At 31.7% G+C, this 27,630-nt stretch overlaps 2 protein-coding genes across 4 annotated transcripts in view; one reads left to right on the top strand and one right to left on the bottom strand.

Moving 5' to 3' along the window:
- Positions 1-753: 753 nt before the first annotated feature.
- LOC128887834 (ankyrin repeat domain-containing protein 54-like) lies at positions 754-5,957 on the top strand. Its single transcript, XM_054144210.1, has 4 exons — positions 754-1,218; positions 1,556-1,628; positions 1,709-1,916; positions 2,160-5,957. The coding sequence occupies exons 1-4, from the start codon at positions 919-921 to the stop codon at positions 2,590-2,592; spliced, it is 1,014 nt and encodes a 337-aa protein (XP_054000185.1). The 5' UTR covers positions 754-918; the 3' UTR covers positions 2,593-5,957.
- Positions 5,958-6,256: 299 nt separating this feature from the next.
- The window catches only part of LOC128887831 (sphingosine kinase 1-like), a 34,935-nt gene continuing 13,561 nt past the window's right edge, over positions 6,257-27,630 (bottom strand). Inside the window, exons 2-7 of one of the 3 annotated variants that reach the window (XM_054144205.1) lie at positions 22,645-22,996; positions 14,552-14,920; positions 11,771-12,021; positions 10,424-10,513; positions 8,104-8,243; positions 6,257-7,697 (exon numbers count right to left, since the gene is read on the bottom strand). In XM_054144205.1, the coding sequence (XP_054000180.1) occupies positions 7,509-7,697; positions 8,104-8,243; positions 10,424-10,513; positions 11,771-12,021; positions 14,552-14,920; positions 22,645-22,996 (1,391 nt within the window). In that variant the 3' untranslated portion in view covers positions 6,257-7,508. Of the gene's footprint in view, positions 7,698-8,103; positions 8,244-10,423; positions 10,520-11,770; positions 12,022-14,551; positions 14,921-22,644; positions 22,997-27,630 lie in introns of all 3 variants that reach the window. The other 2 variants (XM_054144204.1, XM_054144206.1) reach the window with 2 other exon arrangements.

Genomic DNA, 27,630 nt, shown 5'->3' with positions numbered 1-27,630 from the left:
CGGTACGATTCGGAATTCTGGCCCGATTTTACATTTTGGTATCAGGAAAACATGATATGCGAAGAGGTGGCATGAGTAATAAGTAGTACTTACCTAATACTTACCCGATTTTACGTTTTGGTGTGAGAAGAACATGATATGCGAAAAGGTGGCACGACGGAACTCTGATACGTATCTAATTTTGGCCTCATTTTGTCCCGATGGTGTTAGAATGTATTAGGAGTTGTTAGGTGTTATTAGTAGGTGTTAGAGGGTGTTAGGAGGTGTAAAAAACTGTCAGGAAGTGTCAGAGGATGTTAGACGTTTTTAGACGATGTCAGAGGAAGTGTTAGCCGGTGTTAGGAGGTATCAGGAGTTGTTTTGAGATGTGAAAGAGTGTTAGAAGCTGTTGAGAGGTGTTAGGAAGTGTCCATATGTGAACAAAACGTTAGTGTCAGTCACTGGTGTTCAACATGGCCTGAACGAAAAGAGAATGTCAATATATTATACACGTTTGAATTTGTTTATTTATCAGTTATAATATTACAATAATGAAAGTATTCCGTCCCATCTAAAAAAATGCCAATGACTTTGAAATCTCTTTAAAAAATGACCTCGAGAACAAAAATGTATCAATTTTTTTTATAAAACCTCAAGTAATAGCTGTATATGGAAGATGACCCTCTGTGGTTGAGAACCATTACATCTAGTTCTAGGGACATATAATCGCGAATTACATGAATTGGTGCTATTGGCAAACCTGAAGAAGTTGCTCTCAAACCCTCTAGTGGTGGGTTCAGGCAAGGTTTCCATTTTCTGATCAGTGACAAATTTCAAATCCATTATTATTTTCCTCGAGCTGTCGTGGTATGCACGTAGTGCATGTCGAATTCAGAAGGTGGATTATTTCTAAAACGTTGTTGAACGTTTGAATGTAAAATGACGTCTGTGGACTCTGGGGTCGAGACGGGTAACGATTCGAACGATAGTTTCATCGTTCAGCATGAAAATCTGTCATCGGACCAAATCGCCAATGTCAGTTCAGCTATTGTAACCACAACCAGTGGGGAGAAAGGAATACACGAGAACGAGCCAACTACTTTCCGTATAGACTTCGCGTCCCTCGATTTTCGACCGCCAATTACATCCTATTCCACGTTTGAAAATTTCAATTACACTCGTGATACTCAAAGTTCATCGCCGACCAGCAGCATTGGACCAGTTGCACGCTCCTCCAAGGTACTATGTCGTTATATCTAATCAAACAACTGTTCCACATTTACACGTTACCGTTTAATAACATTTGTTAATTAGGTTTGTGTAGAATTGATAATGATATGTCAGATCACAACAATAACAAGTGTTGTTTTAGTGTGATTCAATTCCAAGTGTAGGACCAAATGCATCTAAGTAAATTCAAGATTAGTAGTGGTTTCTAGCCTTTTTTGTTTATAAACAACTTTTTGTCACTGCTTACCTTTTTAAATATATCTTCCTGACTTTATTTTTTCTCAAATTCGTTATATATGCATTACATTTGATCGTGAGTTGAATGATTATATTTAATCTGTTATAGGTTTTAGAGTTTGGATTTCCTCGTATGTACAATGTTGATAGACTATCAATATGTATGGAACTGTTAAAAAGCAGTAAGTGATTCATATAAATTATGTAGGCTTATATTTAATTATTATTTATATTCTATAGTGATTTATGTTCTTTTTTTAAGAATATTATTATCATAAAAAGAGGAGATTTTGCAAATCATTCAGAACTCGTCATTATGTCACTTGTATTGATCCTTTCATCGAACGCAAAATGCGACTCGCAGCAGCAATAAACAATACTATGATGGTGAGAAGACTTTTAATCAGTGGCGTATCACCTAACAATCATGATGCGAAAGGACGGACTCCTCTACACTTTGCTTCTTGCAGGTAAATTTAACAAATTTTGATTTGAATAAAATTTCTTTCTTTTCAATGATACTTATAGTATTTAATATTTAAGATCAATTTTACGAATTTATAAGAAGAACACCATCTATATGGATTATAGAATATTTTACATTTTTTATTTATTGAGAAAACAAAAAATTATGCGGATATTTTCAATTTATAGTTATTTTTTGTAGGATTCCAGTAGATCATGAACAAATTTATACATTTTTTTTTCAACAGGGGTTACACCGAAATGGTACAGATATTACTAGAACATGGCGCAGATCCTAATCAATGTGATTGTGTAGGCAACACTCCATTACATTTAGCAGCTGTGACATGTCAAATATCAGTGGTTACACTGCTCTTAAAAGCAGGAGCAGATATCTTATCTTTGGATCAACATGGTTATAATCCGTTACAATTAGCACAGACAAAATTGAAATTATTACAAAATTGTAAGGGAGAGAGTATGCTAAGAGTCAAAGAAGAAGTCCATAATATAGTTAATATGTTATTGGCATATTTGCAAAAGCAGAAAGATGCCCATGAAAAAGTCGAAACTTTGAGCAGCTTTTACTCGCGTTTGTCTCTGTCTAATACATCCGATCAAGTTCAGGATGATGTCAAAGATTTGCTGGCTAATTTAGACGCTCTTAGTATAACGAGTTAATTGTTTTCAGTACCGGATTGTCAGTTTTATTGACAAATTAAACATAACACGGAATTGAAGAAAAGATCAACAGCATATATTAAATTCTTTGCTATATCTTAATGAGTTCTTTGTTTTAGTTATTTAACGCGTTGTGAGAAAGATTTTCTTTTAACTTATATCTGCGCGTGAAATAATGTTAAAGTTTTAATGTACAAAATGTTAGGATTGTAGGTAAGTCAGTTATGTGAATGTTGAATCGATACTTAATGTATCGTGAATCGAGAACCAACTTCCATTTTATCAGGAGTTGTGATTTACACGTTAATGACATATTCGATGTCGTTATATTCTTTATTATTTCAATTTGGATTTCTTAAGAAAACATTCTCTTTGTCTGCCACTTAAATTGCTTTTAACAAACGTTTTACGTTGCTTATCACTATGACCTGCCACTAGTATCCAAGGTAACTAAATTAGGTGTCTTTAATTTTGAAAGACAGATTTAAAAATAATGCTCCTACGGGTTAAAAAAACAGCTCAATTCTAGAATAACTGCAAGCCTTAAATACTAAATACAATACATTTATACAAAAATTACAGTTTGCATGGCCTCTAAGGAGTGTGTCTCTGCATCTTTTTCACAGCCATTGTTCTTAACTGATTACAAAAGAAAACTCAGATCCTGTGGAAATACAAGAATCCCATCATAGTACATAATAACTTCACCGATACGTTCTTTACATGTTAATTTCTAAGACAAGGTAATGCATGATTAGAGATCCCATTAATTTGTTGAATTTGAATAAATTTTACTGTGTAATTTTTAGAATATGTTTACAAACTATGCCATGCAATATAATAGTAACAACAGTAAGCTTATTTAAAATGTTCGTGGCATCATCTTTTATACAGGTAATAATGATAAAAAAAGTAATAAGATTTACACGATGTGTATTAAATTCGCCGAGCTGCAAATAGAGTGCTAATAGCAAAGATATGTTATAATTGTGTATATGTATAACAGTAATTGCTACATGTTTATTTTTATAAGTTTTAAAAGTTTAAAAAAAGAATACATAGTTTATATTAATATATTTTTACTGTAATGATACGTATTTACAAATTAATTATATTAATTTTTTGCTTTTTTATACTGTTATATTTTGCAAACCATTGTAAGGCTGTGGGTATCTGTACAGTAACAAAATATTTACTTTCTTCTTTCTTTCAATTTTCAAATGATACTTGAAATCATAGACATGATAGTGTAAAAGCAAATTTTACACTAACATTGCCGTCAAAATTTTATAGAATCTATCGTACACCGATTCATTTTTATGTTATCGTATATACTCTTTTTCACTCTGTTTGCAGCCTTAATATTATACGATAAGTGATAAATAAATATATAAACAATTAAATAACTTACGAGCATTATACTTTTTGTGTCTGAAAATCGAATCCTATTTAAAATGTTAAATTAAAACGACAGTGTTTACATGAAAAGAACTTATCCTTTACTATGCTATATATTATTAAAAATCACTTTTGGACAAAGAAAAAATATAATGCATCAGAGTATACACCGTCACGTATAATCAGAGATTTGCATGGATTCTTGGGGAAATTAATAAAATTCAACTTAAAGAATAGAATTCTTTTTACTGTTTCAGATTTCGTAATTATCGAAAACATAAGCCAATGTCATTGTGTATATTATGTCTAAGAAAATAAGAATACAATTCAAAATCATCCTACATACTTTTAGTAACTTCTCATGTTTAATAATTATACCCGTCTGTTTTCATATTCTTCTAAATCTAAAATGACGAAACAAATCTCATTTCATTTTACGGCATGAAAGTCGCTTCGAAATTTCGATAGTTACTTCGTATTGGATGAAATGAGGCTAACCTGAAACATCTTATATAAGAAGTTACTAAGTCCAGAGATGAGAACATAGGAAAATTAAAAATGGGTCAACCTGTATATATGTACTATATGGGTAGACGTATTCTTTGCAATCAATATTTATTCAAGTTTTCTGATTTTTAAAACTAAAAGTTTCTTTTCTAAACATTCTTTGATTCTCCATATTTGTGCTTTTAATGTAACTCTATACCATAATTGAACTTGTATTTAAAATCAGATAGAATTATAACATTTTCTTTATATTAAATAGGAGCAATTAATAAATGAACAAAATGTAGAAACTTGATATATATAAAAATAATAGTTCTTAATTATCAATTTTTGATTAACTTTTGTGTTAAGTTTATATACAGATTTCTAAATGATTAATAATTAACATTTTTACAGTTATAACAATTCTTATGAGTAACATGTAAATTTTGTTGTTATTGACTCATCTTTGCATTGATACAATGTTATATCTTCTATAATGTTACCTTCAACACCATATTTTTGAGCAATTGTAAGGTACATAAATAACTTTCATGTAACTTTAAACTATTTAGATCCCCTGAAAAATATTGCGCATTTTAAAGCTTTATCAAACAATAACTATAACAGAATTCTTTAAATACAAAAAATACGTTTTATTGTTGCTCTTTTTATCTCTTGCTCAAAAATGCATCATTGTCCAAATGAGATGATGATTGTATGTGATAATGGGATTGGACTACACATTTGCTAAATTATAGTTTTGTTCCTAATGATGTGAAAGTATACAAATAAACAAATGCAAAATATGTACATATATAAACGATTTAAGTTAAAATTAAAATTGTGCAATATTTTTTGGGACACTCGAAAATTAATAACTTTGTTACGTCAACAAATTTATTATCATCTATAACCACTATTATACTAAAAAACTTTTGTTAAAGTCAAGATTAATGGAAGAATTATATACATTTGGATTTCAAAAATGATAAATAATACTTTGAGCAACAATATATCATTTTTTAAACAAATGTGCCGTTAAATATTTCTTTTTAATTAAATAATTAAAATTTTTTACAGAGCCGTAAATTAAATACATATCACATAATGTCGTATACAGATTCAATTTACAATATTACTTATGAACAATTCAATTAGTCTTCTTTAGAAGTATTAAACAAGAATTATTAGCTGCACTTTCTGTGATTGAGAATAATAAAATAGGGTTGCCCAAATATTTTTTTTTGTTTACAATTGTTATCAACGAAAGTATCGCAATTCTCTGATGCTTTGAGAGAGCTGTAATAATTAACAATTTATGTTCATACCATATAGCATACGAATTAAGACCATAAACATACATACTTGTATTTCGCAATCTATTAAGTCTATAATATTTCGAATGTGAAAGTGTTTGAAATTTGTAATGTAGGTATAAACATAAGATTTAGCATGATAGAAATAAAAATTGAAAAACATTTGAGTAGTATAATCATTTTTACATGTCCCTTGGCACAGATTTATAACGCCATAACTATAAACAGTGTTATTTGTACAAATCATAATTATTATGTGTATTATAATCGTCGTATATTAACCGAAGATTATATTATTTCTTTTTTACAACGGTTGTCGAGAAAAAAAAAAACATCTGATGAATTAATGTGAAAAATTCTTCCTCTCAATATGAAAGCACAATTCAATAACAGTATAAGATAACTTCGCAATTACCTCATTATAATATTATTCTCATATTCCATAATACAATATCAAACAGTTCTCTTGCGTTTTAAACATTCTTTTATTTACAAATCTTCTATAGGTAATAACCATGCTCTTATGATTTAGGTATGACATCTTTAACGTTTCCCATACTACTTTAATAAACATGATATGTTCTTATATCAGATAAAGTAGTTAACAGTATTCTGAAAAAATACTTTAAATATGAGCGTAAGATGAGAAGCTAGTAACTCTAACTTGTACGGAAAGACGGCCGTTTTTAATAGTAAATGCGCTTTGCTCAATGTATAAGATTTGAGCACTATTGCTGTGAAATCAACACTGTATCGCTGACATTAGACCAAGCAACAATACAACCCACTGGTCGATAAAACGCATTTAAGCTACAAAATCAGAATATTTGTATAAAGTTAAATTGTTTCTGATCTATTTTAGTCCTTGTGCTGCGCTAATATTGGAAGCCACAATGTATTAACACTATACAATTGTTTCAGAAATGCAGGCGTGTTCAAAAGTATTAGACACGTGTGGTACATGTTCCCAATGAACCACTATTTAATTTTAAATCACTCTAAATTTATTGCAAATCATGTCTCCAATCAGTGATAATCCCAAATCATAACATTTACATCACTATCTTTCCTCAGTTCTACTTCTTATATGTTGAGGTTCAGATTTACCAAAATTCTAACAGAAATACTTTGAAATTCTATAGATACCTAATACTCTTGAACACGAAAGTGATTATTAACTTGTCAAGTTTCAATGACCTTCCCTGGCAAATGATAGGAAGGAAAACATACAATCCGACCCTTACGCTGTAAGCTTAACAATAGTACTTGCTAACTAGCACGAAGCCTGTGGAATGTTTCAAGTTACACTATTGTGCGCTATACAGGAAACTGTCCAAACGGTACGCTTTTAGTTAACAAATTTAATCGAGAGTCACTAGTTAACGAGCACTATTGGACGATGTCATATATAAATATTAAAACTCTATGAAATAACAATCGAGTTTATACAAACTATATGTTACGTTCGACTTCGTTAAATAATAGTTACACGAGTACATTGCGTGGAATGTTGTTTTTTTTTATTAGTTTCACAGTCTATAAATATACACCTATCACGATTTTGAACTAAAGTACCAACCCCGAATGCACATATTAATGTATTAATACAGTATTGTCGCCTGGACCATGCTGCTACCATATAATTGAACTTCTAGGATTGTACCATTTGATTCCATTGCTAGTTCTTTATAAAGTTGACTGCCTTGATTTGTATCAAGGAGACATTACCGATGCTAAAGACGGATATATCTCAGCTTGCAAGGGTCCATAGTCTACTCTTTCTCCATCCACAGTTATATGACCATTTACGTCTTCCTCTGGTTCTATTCGAAATGCCTTTACGGGTATCATGTCGATGCCAGAACGTGTCAGATGTGTACCACTACTTAAACCCAACAGGAACTAACAGGCACAATAAATAATTTTGTTTGAATAAATATGAACTTACAAATGGAAGTTTTCTTCCTTCCATTACATATTTATACATGCTTGTAATTTAAATTTTATTCGTGCATCTCGTTAACTTGGTTTGCGTTATTATAAATACAAGTTGAACTGAGTTATGTTGTGTAGTGGCGCCAATGGAATGCAAAGGGTTAATATTATATGTCATAGTATTTGTAGTACTATTGAGTATTTACAACAATAATGAAATTGAAACTACATCACTAATAGTTAAGCATTAACTATTTTATCTCTTTTATTTTTTATTTTTTAAGAATATCGTTGAATAATTATATGTTGTTGATTGTGTACGTTGATAGAAAATGCAAGAGCCGGAAATATTGGTTTTAATTGGGCTATTTACCTGGAGTAAATTGGCTCGAGTGATTCCGGCTTTAACTATTATGAGCCAAATAAGACCATCCGCCAATTTGGCACGAGGCGCGAATAAATAATCCTGGCCCAAGTGTGACTGATACGCCGCATGAACCATAACAAACTCCCCTGAAATTCAAAATACAAACGACATTTATTTGCTTCTCAAGTGAATTCATTGCGTCACAAACGCAATATTGTTTCTATCGATCTAAGCTAAATATTAAAAACTATAATTTCCTTTCGTATCGATTATCATATAAAAGTTGGATATTATACTTGTATTTCTTTAAGTTTCAATTTTCCGATATTATACAGTCATTCAAAAAGATCTCCGATACACCTCGTTAGAACTTATTTAACGTTGTGTTATTTTAACCCAAAAGATCATAAATAAATCATACTTGCGTAATTTTTCTTAGAAACATAATACGTAATTTCAAAATAAACAAAAGGAAATTATTTATATATGCAATGAAAAATATTTTGTGCTTGCCAAAATCTTCAAACAAAATAAAATGCGGCGGTTTCTGCTTAAAAAAAACAACAACAACACCATGTGGGATTGAGTAATGTCCTCCTTTTCGAAGTCGGTTAAAAATATAGTAGAAAAATTCTTTTGCACTAACATACTTCACATAATATGACATAAAAGTATTACTAATCTAATGTATAGAAGACCTTTTTAATGGTCGTGTATATCATGTCCAAATGCAGGTCATGGTGAGTAACAGTGTTTGTCCTTATCGTCTGCGCCGTGTCCAACCCGAAACAAATGTAACTGTGATATTACATCTGGGATCGTGGGCGGATAAACCGTTTACTTCATATGTATTAGCATGTACAAGACGCGTATGAATCAAGTGAGCAGTAAACGAGGATACACGTACTTGTTTCACTGAGTTATGACATCTTTATTTTAACTTGTACGTTTCAATGTAGACAAATTTGCATGCTTACTCCGATTATGATGGTATGATAAAGATTAAGAATTATTTTAGGGAAGTTTTCATACTGAAGGATTTGTGATTTAACGAGTCACGAATTTATACGTGAATTATACGAAATCCCATTTGAAACAAATATACGCCTAATTCACTGTGTCACTAATTTGTAGAAATGATACAGGGCAAGGCATTTGAGACAGGCCACTTGAATAATTTGTTTATGTATATAGATAAGAAAAAAAGGCAAATCTTGTTTTGTTAAAACATTATTTTCTCCAACCTTAATATTATCATCCTAGGGTTGTACAGTATTAATCACATAATGTAAAGAAACATGTCTGTGTCCATGAATGCTACTAAGAATAAGTTGTGACACGGTAGTGACTACACTACGGCTTCATATATTTATTCAAACTTTCATAACACTTTATACGGAATTTGAAAAAGTTGATACATAAATTATGAGATAAGCATTGCATTTGTATGCTGAAAGGCTATCTAATCATGTTAGATTTGGCGATATAGACCCTATACAGTATTGTTCATATCGAATTACATTGAAGTATGCATCAACGCTCAAGACTAATATTTTCAACACCTGCAGTGTCTAATTACGAGTGTACGTGTAAATAAGATAATTATCACTGTTCTATCTATTTCATCCAATCAAATATTTTAAACTTTTAGTTAAATCTTTAAACTTCTATCTATGTAACAATTAGACATTAAAAAACATACTGATAACAGACATTAAATAATTAGACATTAGATAACATCATCTTTAAAACTAAGCAAGATTTGTCCAGGACATTTTATGTACTATCAAGAGTAAACATATTTGATTGGCCTGTTCCATGCGATATATAAATAAATAACAATATAAATATACTAGCCTATATAAACAAAACGCTTAATAAAATAAAATGATAAGACTGCATAAAATAAATGAGGAATCTCATTTCCGAAGAGTTTAAAAAAGTTAATCAAATACTATAGGATTGAACAAAATTCTGTATTTGGAAAAGTTAAAATGCGCTATAGTTTTACTATAAAATGGTTAGCTATAGACTACATTCCAACTATACTATAAATAATTAACATTCCTACAGTTAGTTACTATACTAATTGTAAGGTTAATATAACTTCTACGCTATTACTACCGACATCATCATGCCTTATCATACTACACTCTAGCTAATATGTTACTATATTTATCATAGCAAAGTTATCCATGGTATGGTATAATTTAGGTTACAGTTAAAATGTTGAATATCTTACTCAGTGGTAAAATCAGTCGAACGATCGATTCTTTACTAATTTTAAGCCGCATAGCGGTTACTAACTATGTTTATAGTTTCTTACCCTCAATTTGCGTCCAGGAACTTGGCACTTCTGCGGTCAAAGCAGGCAACCTCGACGATGGACCGTACATAATTTGGTTAATGTTGTTTTCTGCATCTTAATTATATACGAATTATTATCTTAAGCAGAGATGAAATAGTAATGATCTTAGTGTTACTTAAATCTTCGCAGTTCAACGCGTTATCATACCGATCTCGCTGTTGTTAGATTTTATAATTAATATTCTGCAGGATAAAATCTTTGTTAAACCCAGTACTTTGATATTTAGAAACATATTTGTACGCGCGTGTATCATTACATGAGAATCCGTCGAAAAATTGTATACAGCAAAATAAACTTGAAGTTTAATGAACAAAACTATACAGAATAGGGGATGAAAAATAGGTTATTTGAACTATTTATTTATTTCTGAAGATAAGAAAGAATGTTTGGGACAGAAGTTTTATTTTATCGAGGTCATAGTAGCGGTAATGTTCCTTTCGTTCAACCTCAATGTACAAGCCTCTATTACAAGATAAATGCATATACAGGGTGTTTCATTTAACACAGGGTAGTTAAGTATCTCGTGAGAGGATAAAAGTATGTACCGAGAAAATGATTTCACGAAAGTTATTTGGTTCAAAGGGGGGACAATACATAGAGTAAATAATTTCGTTATAATTTCGTGGGGAGATTTAAAAACAATTTAAAAGTTTATATTACAATAAATGACCTCGTATGATAAGTTGATGAATTTGTCTAAATAAATATTATCTTATTATGCATAAAAACATATAACGTTTCATTTAAAAAAAGTAAGTACTCCATATAATGTCCTCTGTACCAAATAATTGTTGTAAAGACATTTGCTTGATAGTTTCATCATAGCTTTTTAATAGATCCATTCATTTTTATAAGATACTTAGTCATTCTGCTTTAAACGAAACACACTTTATATTATTCTATTAAAAAAAGTAGAGAACAAATCAAAACCGTCACTACTCCCTCCATGAAATCAAACAATTCCGTGCCAAACAATCTTTCCTATCTTTAGAAGTAGACAAATTATTCCAGTGACCCGTTTAAATGACCCGTCCTGTATACTGTGCTCCAGTTTCTCAGTCATTGATAAAAGCGTGTGATTTGAAACTATTATATTTGATACAAAATCTTGAAGTGAGGATCAACAGCTCGCGTGTCTATGACTATTATCAGATATAAATAGAACTCGTTTAAGCAATGCTTTTAAAAAACAGATAAGTCAAAATCAACATAGTGTTGATTGCAACGTTGAATTGAATTTATGAAAAAAAAAAAGAACATTGTTCGTCGAGATAGAAAATCTTCGCTTGTGAGATGGAAACTCACCGACTTCCCCATTATCAGGCTCGTCGATGCTGTGATAACTAGAAATTGAACCCGCACTATAGTAGGTCGACCTTGCAGAGGTCACGGAATAAAAGCTATCTAGCCTTTGTCTTCTCTCCGCTTCCGTTTCTAGAGTAATACTTTCACTTATGATTTCATTATCTTCACAGCCATCGAAGGTTCCGTCCAAAATAGCAGTGTCTCCGTCGAGCGCGTCGTGGAAACTTTTCGATTCGCTAATCCTGCTACATCTAAACAAAGAAATGTAGATATGACGATTAATTATATGTTCTCCTTTTGAGTTAAAACTGTAGAAAATAACGAGTGAATATACAGTATTTATTTGACGATAGAGAAAACAGAAAAATTCTTCATTGCATGGAAATTAAAAACTTTTTTCATACCATCTTTCGATCATGTGAATTTTTCGTGAGCTAAACTAGTCAATTTCATAAGATAAATTTTGATCAAACAACATTTTCTAAAGTGGATCCAAAATGGAGGTTGTAACATAAATTACATATAATTATATTATGTATGTTATTGATGTGTAAGTATACAATTATTACTTATAAGTAACATACATTTCAATACAAGTTGCCTATATCCATACTTATGTTACTTATATAATTGTATATGACACACACAAAAACAGTAAATTACTATTACCATAAAATAAACAAATGTGCAAATATTAGGCCCCTCCAGAATACATTACAGTTATAAAAAGTATCATTACAATAACTGAATTATATGATATAGGCAGATAACAAATATCTAAGCGAAGAGTAGAAGAAGGATAATGAATGCGAAGTACGGACACTTACGAGGTGTATGTGTGAAAGCCTTATGGAACATTGCAACTTCTGATTAATATTCAAATAATAATGAAAAACATTAAGATTCAAATGAAACAAATAGTGACTAGTGATGGCATGGATGATCGCTAACAAGTACAATTAAACAATAGTCATAAGTAGACCAATGCTAATATAGAAAATATATGCAAAAGGTATGCAGAATATATTATATAAATTAGTACAATAATAATTCATTTTACATAAATGTAAAATGTAAATATATTATTCATATTTCTATATGATATACTGCATAACATTCGTAGTCTAATCATAAGTTAAAAGGTATTATGTATCTTGTTCCGGATAGAATTAGTTTGGCATTGCGATTCATGGCTATTAGTTGGGGTTGGCTTGATCACCCATCCTCAGACTTCACAAGACCACAATGGGGCTTGTTCTGCGTATCTGAAGGTCACCTTTGGTCGTGACCTGAGGCGTCGTGGTATACACATGTGTACAATCAGAATGTTTATTTAATAGGGTGCAATAAAGGTGCACATGCGGTCATCTACGCGTCTCTTCGACTTTCGGTGACGGAATAAAGATATCGCCGAGATATAAACACTTTCGGCGACTGAATAAAGGTATCGGCGAGATCTAAACATTCGGCGCGATAAAGGTTCAAAAGTCGGTTTAGCGTGATGTTATGGATGTTATCGTGGCTTCATTGTTGGTGCACGACTTTGTAGAAGAGGTCTTCCCGCGTTAATAGATATATATATTAATGCAGACTAACATTAACCAAGGCATACTATTAAAAAGTATGTAAAAAACCCTGTTTGTTAAAAACCTTGTCTGTCTCCCAAAGTTAACCTCTTGAGGAACAAGTTTTAAATTAATTTTGTTACGCTTTAATTGATTACACATAAACAAAGCAACATACAAATATGCTGTCTCACTTTAATATTGTATATATTTTAATTCTACAAGGTACTGTTTTCGTAAATAACGGTAATTTTTATATAAAAGCAAACGAATACATATAGGTGTCAACATCCTTTAACAAATTAAGCTATGTTAAGCATTGTATATAGACGACCAACAACACAACAGGTAAACATTGAAACTAAAAGGCTTATTGTGACGATCACTATGTGCGACTGTTCTTGTCATTTAGATTATTCCACTTACTCCTATGTAGCTTATTATAATCAAACGTTCGGCTACGACCTACGACAACGATGAGATGTCAGACGTTCCCACCGGCAAGATAAGCAGGTGCTCATGACACCGGAGAACCGGGTAGTGATAAAATATTTCCTTGCCAAAAAATTCAGCCAAGAAGAGCACGACAGTCTGTGGGAACGCCTGACTAAGGGAGTCCCCTGCATAACTTCCACCTGACAATGCAGTAGACAGTAGTATAAATACCATTGCACGCGTAGCCGAATTTCTGAGTTCAGAGATCGCACGCTCAGTGACACGTTATAAGAAGTTAATATTGTAAGAAGTTTTCCCGCGAAGCATTTGTAAGGGCCAGAAAATTACAATACACTTAAAAATTGTACAACTATACATCATATAGTTTGGAATAGAGCGACAGCTTGTTGTCCGCTGCGCTATGATACATGTAAGTGGCTGGCGTAAGGCCACCTTAACTGATTGTCACAAATTCTCTACTTTATAATAAAACTAAAGGTTAAATTGAACACATTCTCTTTTGCATTCCTCCCCTTATTCCGAGACGTAACAGCGGGTAACATTGAAACTAAAAAGCCTATGAATACAATAAATAGGTTTGTAGAAAAGGCAGTCTGGTAAATAAAGCGATGAATACAAACATTTTCCTAATGTGAAGCGTGCAATTAACAAAAATTGGATGCTAAGGAATATTCAAATGAAAAAACAGTTGGAAATCACTGGTTTACAGGCTCGCGTGCCACTGGTCCTCATGTATGATTGTGATTAATGGAGTATTTACCGGTCTAAATCGTCACCGTAACTCCTGGAATGCGATATCTGTGTCTCCTTCGCGTATTCGTTGTAGGCCTTGCCATTGCCTAAACTTTCAACGGACGGTACTTTATCGCTGGGCAAGTACGACACTTTGCCTTTGTACGTTCTTAACCCTATCAGACGTGCGACGCTCCATACGGTAAACCTTTGGCCGCCGATCACACGCAGACGTTCGCTTTCAATGTCAATGTCGGCGAGAAGGCCCCAGCCGATGGATAAAAATGAAAATAGAATCTGGTTCCTGGTCTCCACGCGCACCAAGTCCATTGGGGCTCTCTTGAACTTTACCACGGAGAGAGCGCTAACCAGAAGTGGATTGTAATCGTATGGCTCCCTGAAACAGTATATAAGTGTCTCTTTAGTGTCTGAACATCATTTACGTAACACAGGATATTTCATATTTGTAATTAAAAAAAGAATTTTATCGGGTAGTACATATAACTTGTATATATAGATTAACTCATAAAGTATGTATCCTATGAAAAAGCTTTTTATACAAAAGTTGTACAATTGAAAGGGACACATATGCAGTTTACATGTTCTTTCTATAGGTGGAGGAGTTTCTGAAGATTTCAACTTTGTTCTTATAATACTGTATTAATACAATTTTATTTTTATAGCAATAGAATTATATCTACATTATAACAGCAAAATGTTTGTTGTTACAGAAGTTTTCACATACTTTATTAATTAGTTACGACAGAAGTATGAAATGTGACAACAATGATAAAGTACGTATTGTTCCAAAAACAATTATCTCGACTATGTTAATAAAATTTATATTAGCATTGTTGCATGTTCATTTATCTTCCGGCATACAAATGACTAGTTTAATTTAAAAGTGAAGCCCTGAAGACAGACGTCGACGCGGCTTCGATTTTGTTATGACTCAAGATTGCAAACAGGTTTTCCACAATGTGAACGAGTATTTTAAAATGACTATTTCCCTTGGGTTTGATTTAAAAGACCATATATGCAAAACAGAAGGATTCCACCTGACCTTGTCACAATACTGTACCCGATGCATGCTTGTCATTGATTGCAGTTGATTTTGGATCTCTTTATTTAAAAGTGGTTTTATATGATGACCTTGCAAACCAGAAAAACCTGATTCCGCCTCATAAAAGTTAAAATGTATAGGGAAAGTGAATTGTGTATATGAGACAGGATAAGAAGAAATGTATATAATTTCTTTGAATACAATTTTGTACATTTTTCCCTTTTCACTTATACTAGACTCACCCTGTATACAGATTGATAAGACCCTTGTCGATAATCCTATACTATAGATTGATGATATATCTGAACTGATAATCTAGGTATATCTAAACTGATTGTACTTTTTTTAAGATGGGAATTTTTTGCACACCAATTACTTAAAATTGTCACATCTTACACTCGATAGTATCAAAGAGTTCCTTACAAAGAAGTCAGTCACATATTTTGACTTGAGTATTATTAACTAATTCATGGTAAGAAAATGTAAAATCTCTAAATCTTTTTCAGCTTGAGAACTTAATGGCCTTATAGTATTTCAGTATAGTTTAATTAGTAAAATACAATTTATTTCTAAATAAGTAATACTTAGGCAAGACACACTCTCGTTCAAAAGTTTAGAATACCCTTTAGACTCTAAAATAAATGAACCTCGTTCTATTTACGTATAAAGTAACATTTTACTGATACTATTATCTTTATATAGTAATGAAGCATTAATTGAGTATACTTTGACATAGAAATTATAAATAGACTGTAGATGTTTACAAATTTATGGCACGTGAAAATGGGAAAAAACGAAATAAGCATGGACAAAAATGCAAAAATCTATAAAATATCAACAATAAAATATATATGTTACACTGTTAAGAAGATAAGACATACTTTTATCGAAATCTCAATTCTCCATTCGAAAAATATGAATGCGAAAAATTTTCAATGAAATAAAAATACGTGTACAAAAATCTTTATATTTATGAAAATCAGAGAATGCTCCAAAATGTAAATGGTACTATAGATCTAATAACGATTAATTCGTCTATTTCTTTGTCCGCTTACGTGTATTCAATTTAAACAAGAAGAAATAAGTACATATGTTAAGTACACGCGTACTTGATATCAAACAACAAATGTGTTTACACTGATAAATTTGATAAAAATCAAAGGCATACACAAATGATATTTTAAATCCTACTTGTATTTTAAATACCATGGATTATCTAAAGAATAATTGTTTTCGTCCTATCTGTTGCAAGTTGATACGCTCGTATGTGTAAAATAAGATAGATATATTTTAAGCGTGTTTTCGAGAAAACTTTATTTACGGTTACGACATTAAAAATAGAGGCGACATCTGTTTTGCTATTGCACAACACATCAATCATTTAGTTATCGTATTTCTTTTATGTAGAACGTGTTATTAAATTAAATACTTGATTATTCCAGTTAGAGATATTAATTTGTTTTTCAACTTTCATTGTTTGTTTATCATCGTCAGGAAATTTCACCATTATAATTATATTTATATCTTTCAAAGGAAATTCATGAAATAATATAGTCTAACTTAATATGTCGTAAAATTAATTTGTTTTCAGTTTCAAAAGATTTGAGAGAAGGCATTCAAAAGTCTTAAATGAAATGAAATTCTTGAAATCAGGAGCTCTACTAAAAAGCTAGAAATATTTCACATGTATTTTTTGAATACCTCCTAATACTTTCTTTTTTATAGGCGATAAGAATTACTCTACTTAAATTGATACCTTGGGAATATATTTTTTTCCCATTACTATGTTTGTCTATCGAACTATTCCACTTTAAGATAGTCGCATTCAGGATAGATTCATAACGTACAATTACATGACACATGCTCTGTCATTTGATACCAATTGCAAGTGATTGCAACAGCGTTCTTTTACTATTGAGCCTATTACGAATCATGGGAATTAAGGAATTCCTGGTTCATGATAAATGTCCTGGTTTGAAATAGCTGCATAAGAATCTTTATGGCTTGGACTGATACAAAAATTAACATATAATAAAGTGATTTAATTGTTTCATTTAATTCTCTATTTTATTTTAATTTAATCATTGTATTTTATTTTATTTTATTTTATTTTATTTTATTTTATCTTTTGGAAAAGAAATTATTTTCAACTCGATTAGAAATCAGCTCAATACAAACATGCAGGTCTATGTACGACAAAAATGCATTGACCTCGGTAGTTTAGTATTAAATATCCATTCTTCTCAATTCCTAAGCATATAGGGAATATTTATTTCCAACGTGGTCCTTTATGTCTTGTTTTACTAGAATTAAATTATTTGAAATGCAATATTGCAATGATAATAACAATAAAGCATCAAACAGCTATTTGATAAGTAAAATCGTATGTCGATTAATTTAACGGTGTATCGTACACATAAATGCAGCATTTATGTACGATTTTAGTGCAGCGTTGAGAACATACTAGCCCGGAATGATACTTATTCTCTTCGAGACAGTTATGTGTATGTGTAACTGCGATTTTTACTGCGAAACTTTGTAAAACTGCAAAATTTTTCGCGACTTCTTGAGGCAAGCGGAAGCCAGCCAACAAGCGGAAAAATACACACGATTATTCAAGTATGGATGTATCAGTGTTGTGTGGATGTTTTCACAGGAATTTATAGCTGCACAAATGAAAAACATCTTGAATAGGGAAAACGATGATATCGGTTCGTGATAGTATAAATTATAATGTGAATGATTGAAGTACACGGCTAAGGTAATAAAAATATTAAAAAATTATATTGTCTTCTTCATTACAAAATAAAAAAAAAAGCAATATTTGGAGAAAATCCAACGACAACAAATTCTGAATTTTGATGGAAAATATCAGGAAAGTTATTACTTTGTTTGAAACACGCCAATTTATGAAACAAGTAGTCGGTGGAACTCTAAATTTACATGTAAAATAAAAAATATAACAAATGCGTCGATAGATTGCTACTTGCTAAGTGATGAATAGATAATTTTACAATAGAAAATAGATTACTATAGATAATTTTATAGGGTTGTTGAAATTCATACTCTGAGTAATATCGAAATATATAAGCATCAAATATAATTTTGACGGTTTGATATTTTGATTTCAGCAAAAAAAAAAAAAAAAAAAAAAAAATATCAAATAAATGCGTGATAAATGAATACTTGCTATCTAATTAACGAATAGATCATTTTATGGAGCTGTTGAAATATATGCATTTGGAAAATATCGGAATGCATGAATATTAAAGATAGTTTTGAGCGTTTGATGCTTTGATTTTTGCAGCAAAGTGCGCGCAGAACCGGTGCTCGTGTGCGTGCTTGTTATGCCTTCATCGACAAATTAATGGTGATGAGGAATATTAAGAGTGGATAGGAGATGAAATGATGAGTCTTCCTGTGTTGTGTCCTGTCGCTATATTTATGCAAAAGTACGTACGTGGCGACGAATAATTTAACGTCCATAGGTAAACGAGGACTTGCATAATTGAAAACACGATTCTGATTGAGATACTATCCTCTGATTTGAGACATAATCAGTGAACGAGTATGCATGTACGATAAATAAAATAGGGAAAATTCGAATTAGATTTGAAGCTATTAATGTAAAAAAGAATATAGGAAAATTGTAAAATACGATAGAATTATGAGAAAATAGTATTTTGTTTAGTTTAAGTATAAATATTCAATAGTATCGAAAATTAGGCAGGAAGAGTATAAAACAAAATAGGATTATGAGGAAATATTATATAGTTTACTTTAAATATAAATATTCAATAGTATTCAAAATATAAAGGTTCATACGCGCACAGTAATGCATCCTACGTACTTTTGCTTTCAAGTTTTCCATTCGTTAGACACACAGAAAAACATAGTATTTAAAAAATACAAGATAGTGTTCTATTGATAGTTCTGACTCATTTTTTCAAAAGGAAACTTAAAACCCATCTCTATAACATAGTTGTGTAACTTTCCTATTATTACTGATTATCATATCTTAAGTCATAAAAACGTGTTCGTGTCAAATATATTACAAAATTTATTTTTAATTCGTTTATACTATTTAATAAAATGTATCAAGTTTAAATATATATACGTATTGTTCATAGTATATAATATTGTAATGTTATATAATAGATTTGCAATTTAGTACTGAAATATTCATTTGAAATACTAATCACTTCAACTGAAATGAGATACTTCCAAATAATAATTAGACTGTTACTATTAAACTATTATATTATTATTAAATATACTATTAAAGTACACATTTGAAACAAAGAACCTCCCAAATAAAGTACATACGAGTAATACTAACGCATAAGTTAAACATAAACAAACTATAAAAAATATAAGAAGTAATATTATAAAAATTATTATGTTTTATATAAGAGAAAATGATGTCTCAGAAAACAATAAAGTGCAGACATTCAATATGAATAAAAATAATCAAAATTTATAAACATTAAAATGAATAAATCCTTTATAAAATTACAATAAAATAACTCTTGAAAATACAAACAGTACGAATATATATGACAACAAATATCCATAAATATTGTAGCATTTTTTCTTATATTTATTATTTCACATTCATTAAAAATTTATTAGTATTCCCCCTTATGTATAATTTTTAAACATTTTTTGGATACCTAAGCCGAGCCCTCATTTTCTCTTCATTATTACCATGTAATAAACATTAATTAACATTCAATAATTACTCGATATTACCAGAGAATACCGTTCACTTAGCCAGGCCAAATAAAATAAAAATAAATTTGAATTTTCAAAGGGAAAATACAAAGAGAAACGATCGAATTAATCGAAATGCTACTGTCAATTACTCGACCAATCGAGTAAGGTACTTGTCTTAGTTGTCTCGGAGTCAATAAGGCGAGTTTCCCGCGGCTTGAATTTCGACTAATCGGACAGCTTTGCTATTAGTCGAATGGGTCGATTTATCGTCTGCTCGTGGCAGTCGAGCGAGTTTGGAGTAACTCGTTTGGAATATGAAATTACGTCGCGGCCATACTGTTGTTAAACTAGTCGCCGACAGACTGGGAGTTTGTTGACTGGAAAATTTACAACACGCGCAGTTATACGGACACATATCGTTGCTCCAGAGCAATGAAATTTAAGTGCCCGCGAACGCTTATGAGGAAACTATATCGCGTGTGCGGCAAACCCTCGATAGTCGAAAGTAATTGGAGCTCGTGATCGTTAGGTGATCAAGTAATCATGTTGCTACAGGAAGGAAAATCATTTATTAGAGGACGATGAATCATTAAATAATTAGTATCAGATATTTAGGATAAGTATTTGGCAAATTAATTTTGGAATTGTTTATTTTTATTTGCTCTTGATACTATTAGAGATAAACAAAACTTAACAGTTTTATATGTAAATAGTGAAATGGCTTTTTGTTAATCCATTTACGTTCAGATAATTATTTCTTTTTATTGATGTTTAAATTTATTCGAGTATCGTGTGATTTTTAATGCTGCATTATAAATAGAAGAAATGTTATATTTGGCAATAAGTCATTGGTATTAAGATTAATTTAAATATCATGTTATTTTTCAGGTTTGACGTTCAGATGAATAAAGTAAACTGTAATTTATACTATAACCTTCTTCAACGATATTACAAATTTAAAATTGATTTAAATGTATGATTTAAAATCTATGAAATTTATGTCTTCATATTATTGTACTAATAAATATTATTAAATATAACAATAAAATATTATTGGTATATAATCATATTTTCATCCAATGGTTTAATTTTCTATTTGAGTTTCACGATAATTTACAAGTACTTTAAAGACATTAATTTTTGTAAAATTCGAAGAAGCATTAACAGAATGAATTTCTTCGATATCGTTATTTCTGTTATCTTTATTTCTTGAAACAATTATTCAAAGAATTATTATTCATCCATTCCTATTGGAACATAACTGTTATCGTAAGTTTCCCATTTCAATCGGTTCAATGAAAACTAGCGATACAATTCTGTAATTATTTCGACCCCCTGAATTGAATCATTCTTCAATGTTGATTCAAGACTACACTATAACGTTATTCGAACCAAGTGACGTACGAAATATTTACAGTGAAGCTGCGCATGGAGATCACAAGATACCAATCACGAAATTTATACCAATCTATATGATAAATTGACAGTAGCGATGAATCTTAAACGATCTTTTATCGCGCGCATTTGAATAATTAACCCTTTGCACTGCTATGGTATTCGGCACAACGAACCAATATTCATCAAAGTCCAATATTATGTATACAGGGTGGTCCACCTGATATTACCACTTCGGTGTACGTTAATATCATCATGCATACCGAAAAATGTTTCAGATACAGTTGAAATGTGGGGAACATTTTAGTGGGGGAACATTTTTGTTTGCTAGTATCATGATTGACTTACTTGCTTCCATCGCATGCGGTGTTTATGTCAGTGTTTATAAATTACGTTCTGAATGTTCCCATTCAAGTGCCGACAACTTCGTCAATTTCATTTTTTCAATTTCGTGTACAGAAATGAGCCGTGAACACGTGGAAAATCTACTATAAATATCGAAAACCCAGTAGTAAGTCAATCATGATACTAGCAAACAAAAATGTTTATATCTCAGAAACGGTTTTACTCGGTACAGTGTGCCCTATATACCATATAAATATTGAATGCTTTTTTTTTTGAACATCCCGTATAAAAGATTGTCTTCGAGTAGAGGTTTCAACATACAAGTTGTTTTGTTCAAAGCGAAAAGGTTGAATATCTCGCGAGGGGATGAAGCTATCAAGAAAATATTTGTACAAAAGGTATTTGCTAAAAAGGGTGTTTTATGTGGTGTAAATAATTTTTATTGACAACGCGCGACCTGTACAAATGGTCCCTTATGTAAATGCTCGAATTCGGATGTGATTTCAACCAGTTGTCGAGCAAAGTAACGACTTCCTCGACGTTGGCGAGTGCCAAGACACGAAATAAATCATCGTGGCGAATCGAACATAAAAGTAACTTACTGTTTGGCGTACGCGATGGATTTCGCCAACCCGTTCCCGGAGCCGCACGGTATCACGCCGAGGGGCAATTCCCTGAGAGCCTTTTCCCAATCGGGCCTTTGAAAAAGCCCATTCACTACCTCGAACACGATACCGTCGCCCCCGACCATCAGCAGACCGCTCCATTGATAAATGTCCCTCGTACGCACAAACTCGCGAGCGTAATTGGAACACTTGGTGATGTGAACCTCGTAAGGCCGCTCCGCTTCCGATAGAATCGGATGGATCCTCTTCTGGAACGTTTCGCGGCCCCTTCCGGGTCCCGACTTCGGATTTAGCAAGACCAGGAGCTTTCGCTGTTCACCGGGACAGGCTGGAACAGTTTTAAAAAGGCGCACGTGTGAAAGTGTGAAGTCGGAGCTTTTTCGGACGTGTATCGTTCGCGGGTCTAGAACCGTGCTCGACCATTACGTGACGTGTAATACAACGAGCGTGTTTAATCTTTAGAAACACGGTGCCGCAGTCGCTGCACCACAACCCCGTTGCGGAGATTTCCTCTGCAGTGTTCCTTTGGCGCGTCTGATTCTCTATATGTAGAAACTGCTTTTCTTTTTCTCTTGACACGTTTTCGTGCTTAGAGACCGATAAGGGCGATCTGCTGTTCGATCACGATGAGTTCCGATAAAACTGAAAGAGTTCTTGGATATATTTTAGCGTGCTAAAGATAGTTTAGAAGAGTTCTATCAATTATGTAGGAATCTAATAACTTTAAAACGTATTACAGTTTGACAACGAATTATTTATTGTCTGACTCTTACAACTGTCTCGACCGAACTGAACTCCGAATTATTATAGAAACAAATCACACCGCATACACGGATACACTCAGACACTTACCCTCATATTATATATCACATTCCTACAATTATAACTATTTATCAGAACTCATTTCAATCGAGCTGCTTATCCTGTAAGTGATCCTACTACAGATTCGCGCACGTGAAATTGTTTACAAAAATTATCCAATAGTTCTAATTGATAGAACCATTAGTTTAACCCTTTCCACTCGAGGCCTTTTTTTTCGTATCTACCAGCAACTCGAGATGCTTTCTTAGCATCCTACATTCCACATTCTGTATTGGAACGAATTTTAAGCTTCGATTTACTCCGAAGATGTTATTTTATTGACACTTCTAGTTCCAAAGAAATGAAATCTAAAGAAACATTGTTACTGGTAGATTTGCTACGTGAAACCTAGTGGTGACTAGGACTCACCTCTCGAGTGCAAAGGGTTAATTGATCAGGAACTATAGAACTATCGAAAGTGAAGTCAAAACTCTTAATTACTTATGAGCTTCCACGAACTGAGCTGCCAGCTTCACATAAACACCTGAGTCTTCCTCTAACTACGCAGTCGAAAATTTTGTGTTACTGCGTATAAAAAATTCATTGGATAAATGTTTCGTGTTGATTATGTTATAAAATTCAAAGCTCGACGAACGTTTCGCATTAAAATAGTAAAAAGTTATGTTACCTGAAGATTGACACGAAATAACCGTCTACTAAATTCTCAGAATTTACATTCATCATGTCGTGAATTTATTACACATTATCCGCGTTACTTTAACGTAAAACATATGCCACATATTATTCGCAACATTTAATTCGTGTACCTTTTACACATGTTATTAGGTTTAATAGCAATTCTGTAATAATAAAATGGTGCCAGTAATTAATATAACAATGACGTGAAAGCTACTGGATATTTGTGTTATTTTCTTAACGAGATATTCGTGTTATTATTTATCGAATGACTAAGTTTATGGATACATATAACACATGTTTTAAGTTAAATTTAACATTACCAGTTTGTTCAAGTTAACAATATTTTGTGTTAATATATTCAACATACAGCTTGTGGTATCGATTGGCACAAGCATGATGTATTAAATTAACACAAAAATATTGGTGGACCCTTTCAGACATGTGATTCGTGTTGAATTTAACACAAAATTTTCAACAGTATATTTACTGGGTGATCTGCAGTAATTAAACCATCTGTCGATTAAATTAATTGTTATCAAAGAATGCAAATGCTAGTATTCCTTTTTATTGTTAATAGTACGTTTCTATGCTATTAAGTTATAAGTTTGTTTGACGTTACGTTTCCATCGCTGGGAAGTGTAACCCTTTCTATCAACCGCTAATTGCGTATGACAAATGGCGATTGACGAGTGAATTAATCGTTCGTGGCGTCACTAGAGAATAACAGTCAATATATTCAATGATCGTCGCGAGCAATTAAATTTCCAATCGCAATCGTAATCAATTAGTTGGAAACCAATTAAACGATGAACGTTCTACTCCACTACATGTACTTGTCATAAGTTCTATCAGTACTTTGCATGTTTAGATAACGAGAGCTTGCGGCTTTCCCCAACCTAAACCACCCAGTGGCGTATCGAAGGGTTGTCAATGTTGTCATTCGTTCCGTGAAAATTAACGCGTTAAGACGCGTTGGGAATTCTGTGATTAATGAGGCGAGTGCTCTTCGTCGTCCACCCAATCGCTATCACTAGCTTATTCCATATTGGTGCTATCATCTAGCATTAGTAGACTCAATTATGTATTAGGCTGTCTGGAAAGTCCATGCCGAGTTTTAGTAGGCGGTACAGGGCTAAATATATCGTAATGGCTGAAAACAAATAACATGTGTACATTCCTTAACAGGTGGAAAGATTGTGGAACAAAATGGTACACATATATAATTCAATAAATACACATTAAAATTCAAATATGCCTTTGAATTTTTCTTAAAAATAGGCATGAACTTTCCAGACAACCCAATATAAATTTAATCGACATTGCGAAGAAAATTTAATCGATTTCAAATTTATTTTCCTTTTTCTGACGTCAATCGATATAATCTGTCTCTTTAAATTGAATTATCATGTTTCGCGAGTTATTTCGAGTTCGATTGTTGTTTCTTTCAATGTATTGGGTGTAAAAATTAATTTTGTGCTGCTGTATTCAATAATTTATATGTAACTCTAGTTTAAACAGATATGCTTGCTTGTCGTTTTTATATATTAAAGTTACGAACCTTCTAAGTCCCCGACCTAATGGCCATTGCAGTGGATCTATACGAACCATAGTAGCTATCAAATTTGGTTATTGCTATTCTGTTACAATTGTTATCATTCTCGAGTAAACTTGTATAATAAGCAAAAATATATGACCATTAAACTTCGTAAATAATAATTATAAAATATATATGTATACTTCATATTCATAATTATATTATAATATATTGTATTATACTTTGAATATTTTTGTTATTATATATACAATATATGTATACGTTGTAATGGTCATCAGGTTAAGACTTACGTTATGCAATATATGTATTGATTAATTGTAATGAAGACCAAGTCGAGAACCTAGAAGATTAGTGATTTAATATATAATAACAAAATGACAACTAAATATTTCTATTTAAACTAGAGTAATAAATGATTGAATATAAAGGAACAGAATTCATTTCTACGCCTAATATTTCCTGCCTAATAAGTCCTTAAGCAACAAGAATATCGACAACAGTAAACTCTATTTCTTGATCCAAAAAAAAAAAAAGAACATCCCTTTAAATAGATAAAATATTTTTATTCCACTTCCATTTACCAGTTTCTGAATTCGCATTTTTATTCCACTTCCATTTACCAGTTTCTGAATTCGCAGTTATATTTTTGCTCACGCTTTAACTTGGCATCGTAAAATTGGTTACTTCCGTAAACCAGGCAGAATTGTTTTGTCTTCGAACTTTTCTTATCTTATTATTTTCATATTTCTGTCAACAAATGACCAATATAAACACGATAACGACCGTTCTTGAGGCCTGACGAATTATACCGCAAAACATTGCGTGCTGGAATGTTCGCGTGCAGTGATCATCTGTTTGCGTAATGAATTACGGTAAATTCTTTTACGTACGGCTTGTTTAATACAGAGATGGCCCGAAATCGTACATAGATAAAAATATCGAAGCATTAAAAATTAACACTGGGTTTACAGAGATTTCTTATCAGATTTGTGTCATTGAAGTAATGCTTTCATGGATGAGGTCGATTTAGTAGAATTAATTAGAAGACATATAATTACACAAAAATAAATTTATATTCAACATGACCATGCTAACCTAAGGACCTTTAACTTAATGTATGTAAACCTAATTTTAAATAACTTTCATTTCATTGCTTGTTGAGTAAATATTGAAATTTAACAATTTAATTTATCTGAACAACTGCTTTACCGAATAAACACTTGTTGTTCATTTAGTGTGAAATTTCGTTTTATAACTCAGATTGGAATCTTTATTGATTAATAAACGGATTAAAAGCAGTCCAACTTTATTCTTTTTAATGGCTTTGAAAAATACTCATTTCCACTTATAAATATGACGAATACTCATTTACACTTTCAATAACGCTATTACAACGATGGGATTCCCACATGCGTTTCGCTCTATTGCTTTGCAGATACTAATTGTTTGCAACTGAACGTTGTTTATCTATGGTCTATTGTTCCACAAGGTAACAAGTATGTTTACAGTGTTGCCGGTTTTTCACGGTTGAATTTACCGTCTGTACATTACTTTGAGTTTTAATGACAGAATTTATTATAACATATATTATTTGATTTATGATTTTGTTATATTATTGAACATGATGAACATGATTTATGATTTTGTTATATTATTAAGATAGAATACAATAGTCAAATTATATTAATAATGTTTGCTATTCTAATGATATAACATTCATCAAACAAAAACTAAATTAATCACATGTTCATATAGTTATAATTCATCAATATTCTCAAAATAGTTCAAATAAAGAATCTTGAGGATAATGAAATTGTAAACTTACAAACACGCAATCTATGATCCGCCTTATTTATTTTCACTAAAACCTAAATAACTATTCATGAAAATTGAAATCCAATAATTAA

Source organism: Hylaeus anthracinus, unplaced genomic scaffold, assembly GCF_026225885.1.
Source record: "Hylaeus anthracinus isolate JK02 unplaced genomic scaffold, UHH_iyHylAnth1.0_haploid 11989, whole genome shotgun sequence".
Classification (NCBI taxonomy): Eukaryota; Metazoa; Arthropoda; class Insecta; order Hymenoptera; family Colletidae; genus Hylaeus; species Hylaeus anthracinus.
The sequence above is the reverse complement of the archived record's forward strand: the minus strand, read 5'-3'. Positions and strand labels throughout refer to the sequence as shown.

Excerpts from the sequence above, each read along its gene's own strand:
- LOC128887834 (XM_054144210.1), top strand. The coding sequence starts at position 919 with ATGACGTCTGTGGACTCTGGGGTCGAGACGGGTAACGATTCGAACGAT. Across the intron at positions 1,219-1,555 it reads CAGTTGCACGCTCCTCCAAG|GTTTTAGAGTTTGGATTTCC; the intron begins GTACTATGTCGT and ends AATCTGTTATAG. Across the intron at positions 1,917-2,159 it reads CTACACTTTGCTTCTTGCAG|GGGTTACACCGAAATGGTAC; the intron begins GTAAATTTAACA and ends TTTTTTCAACAG.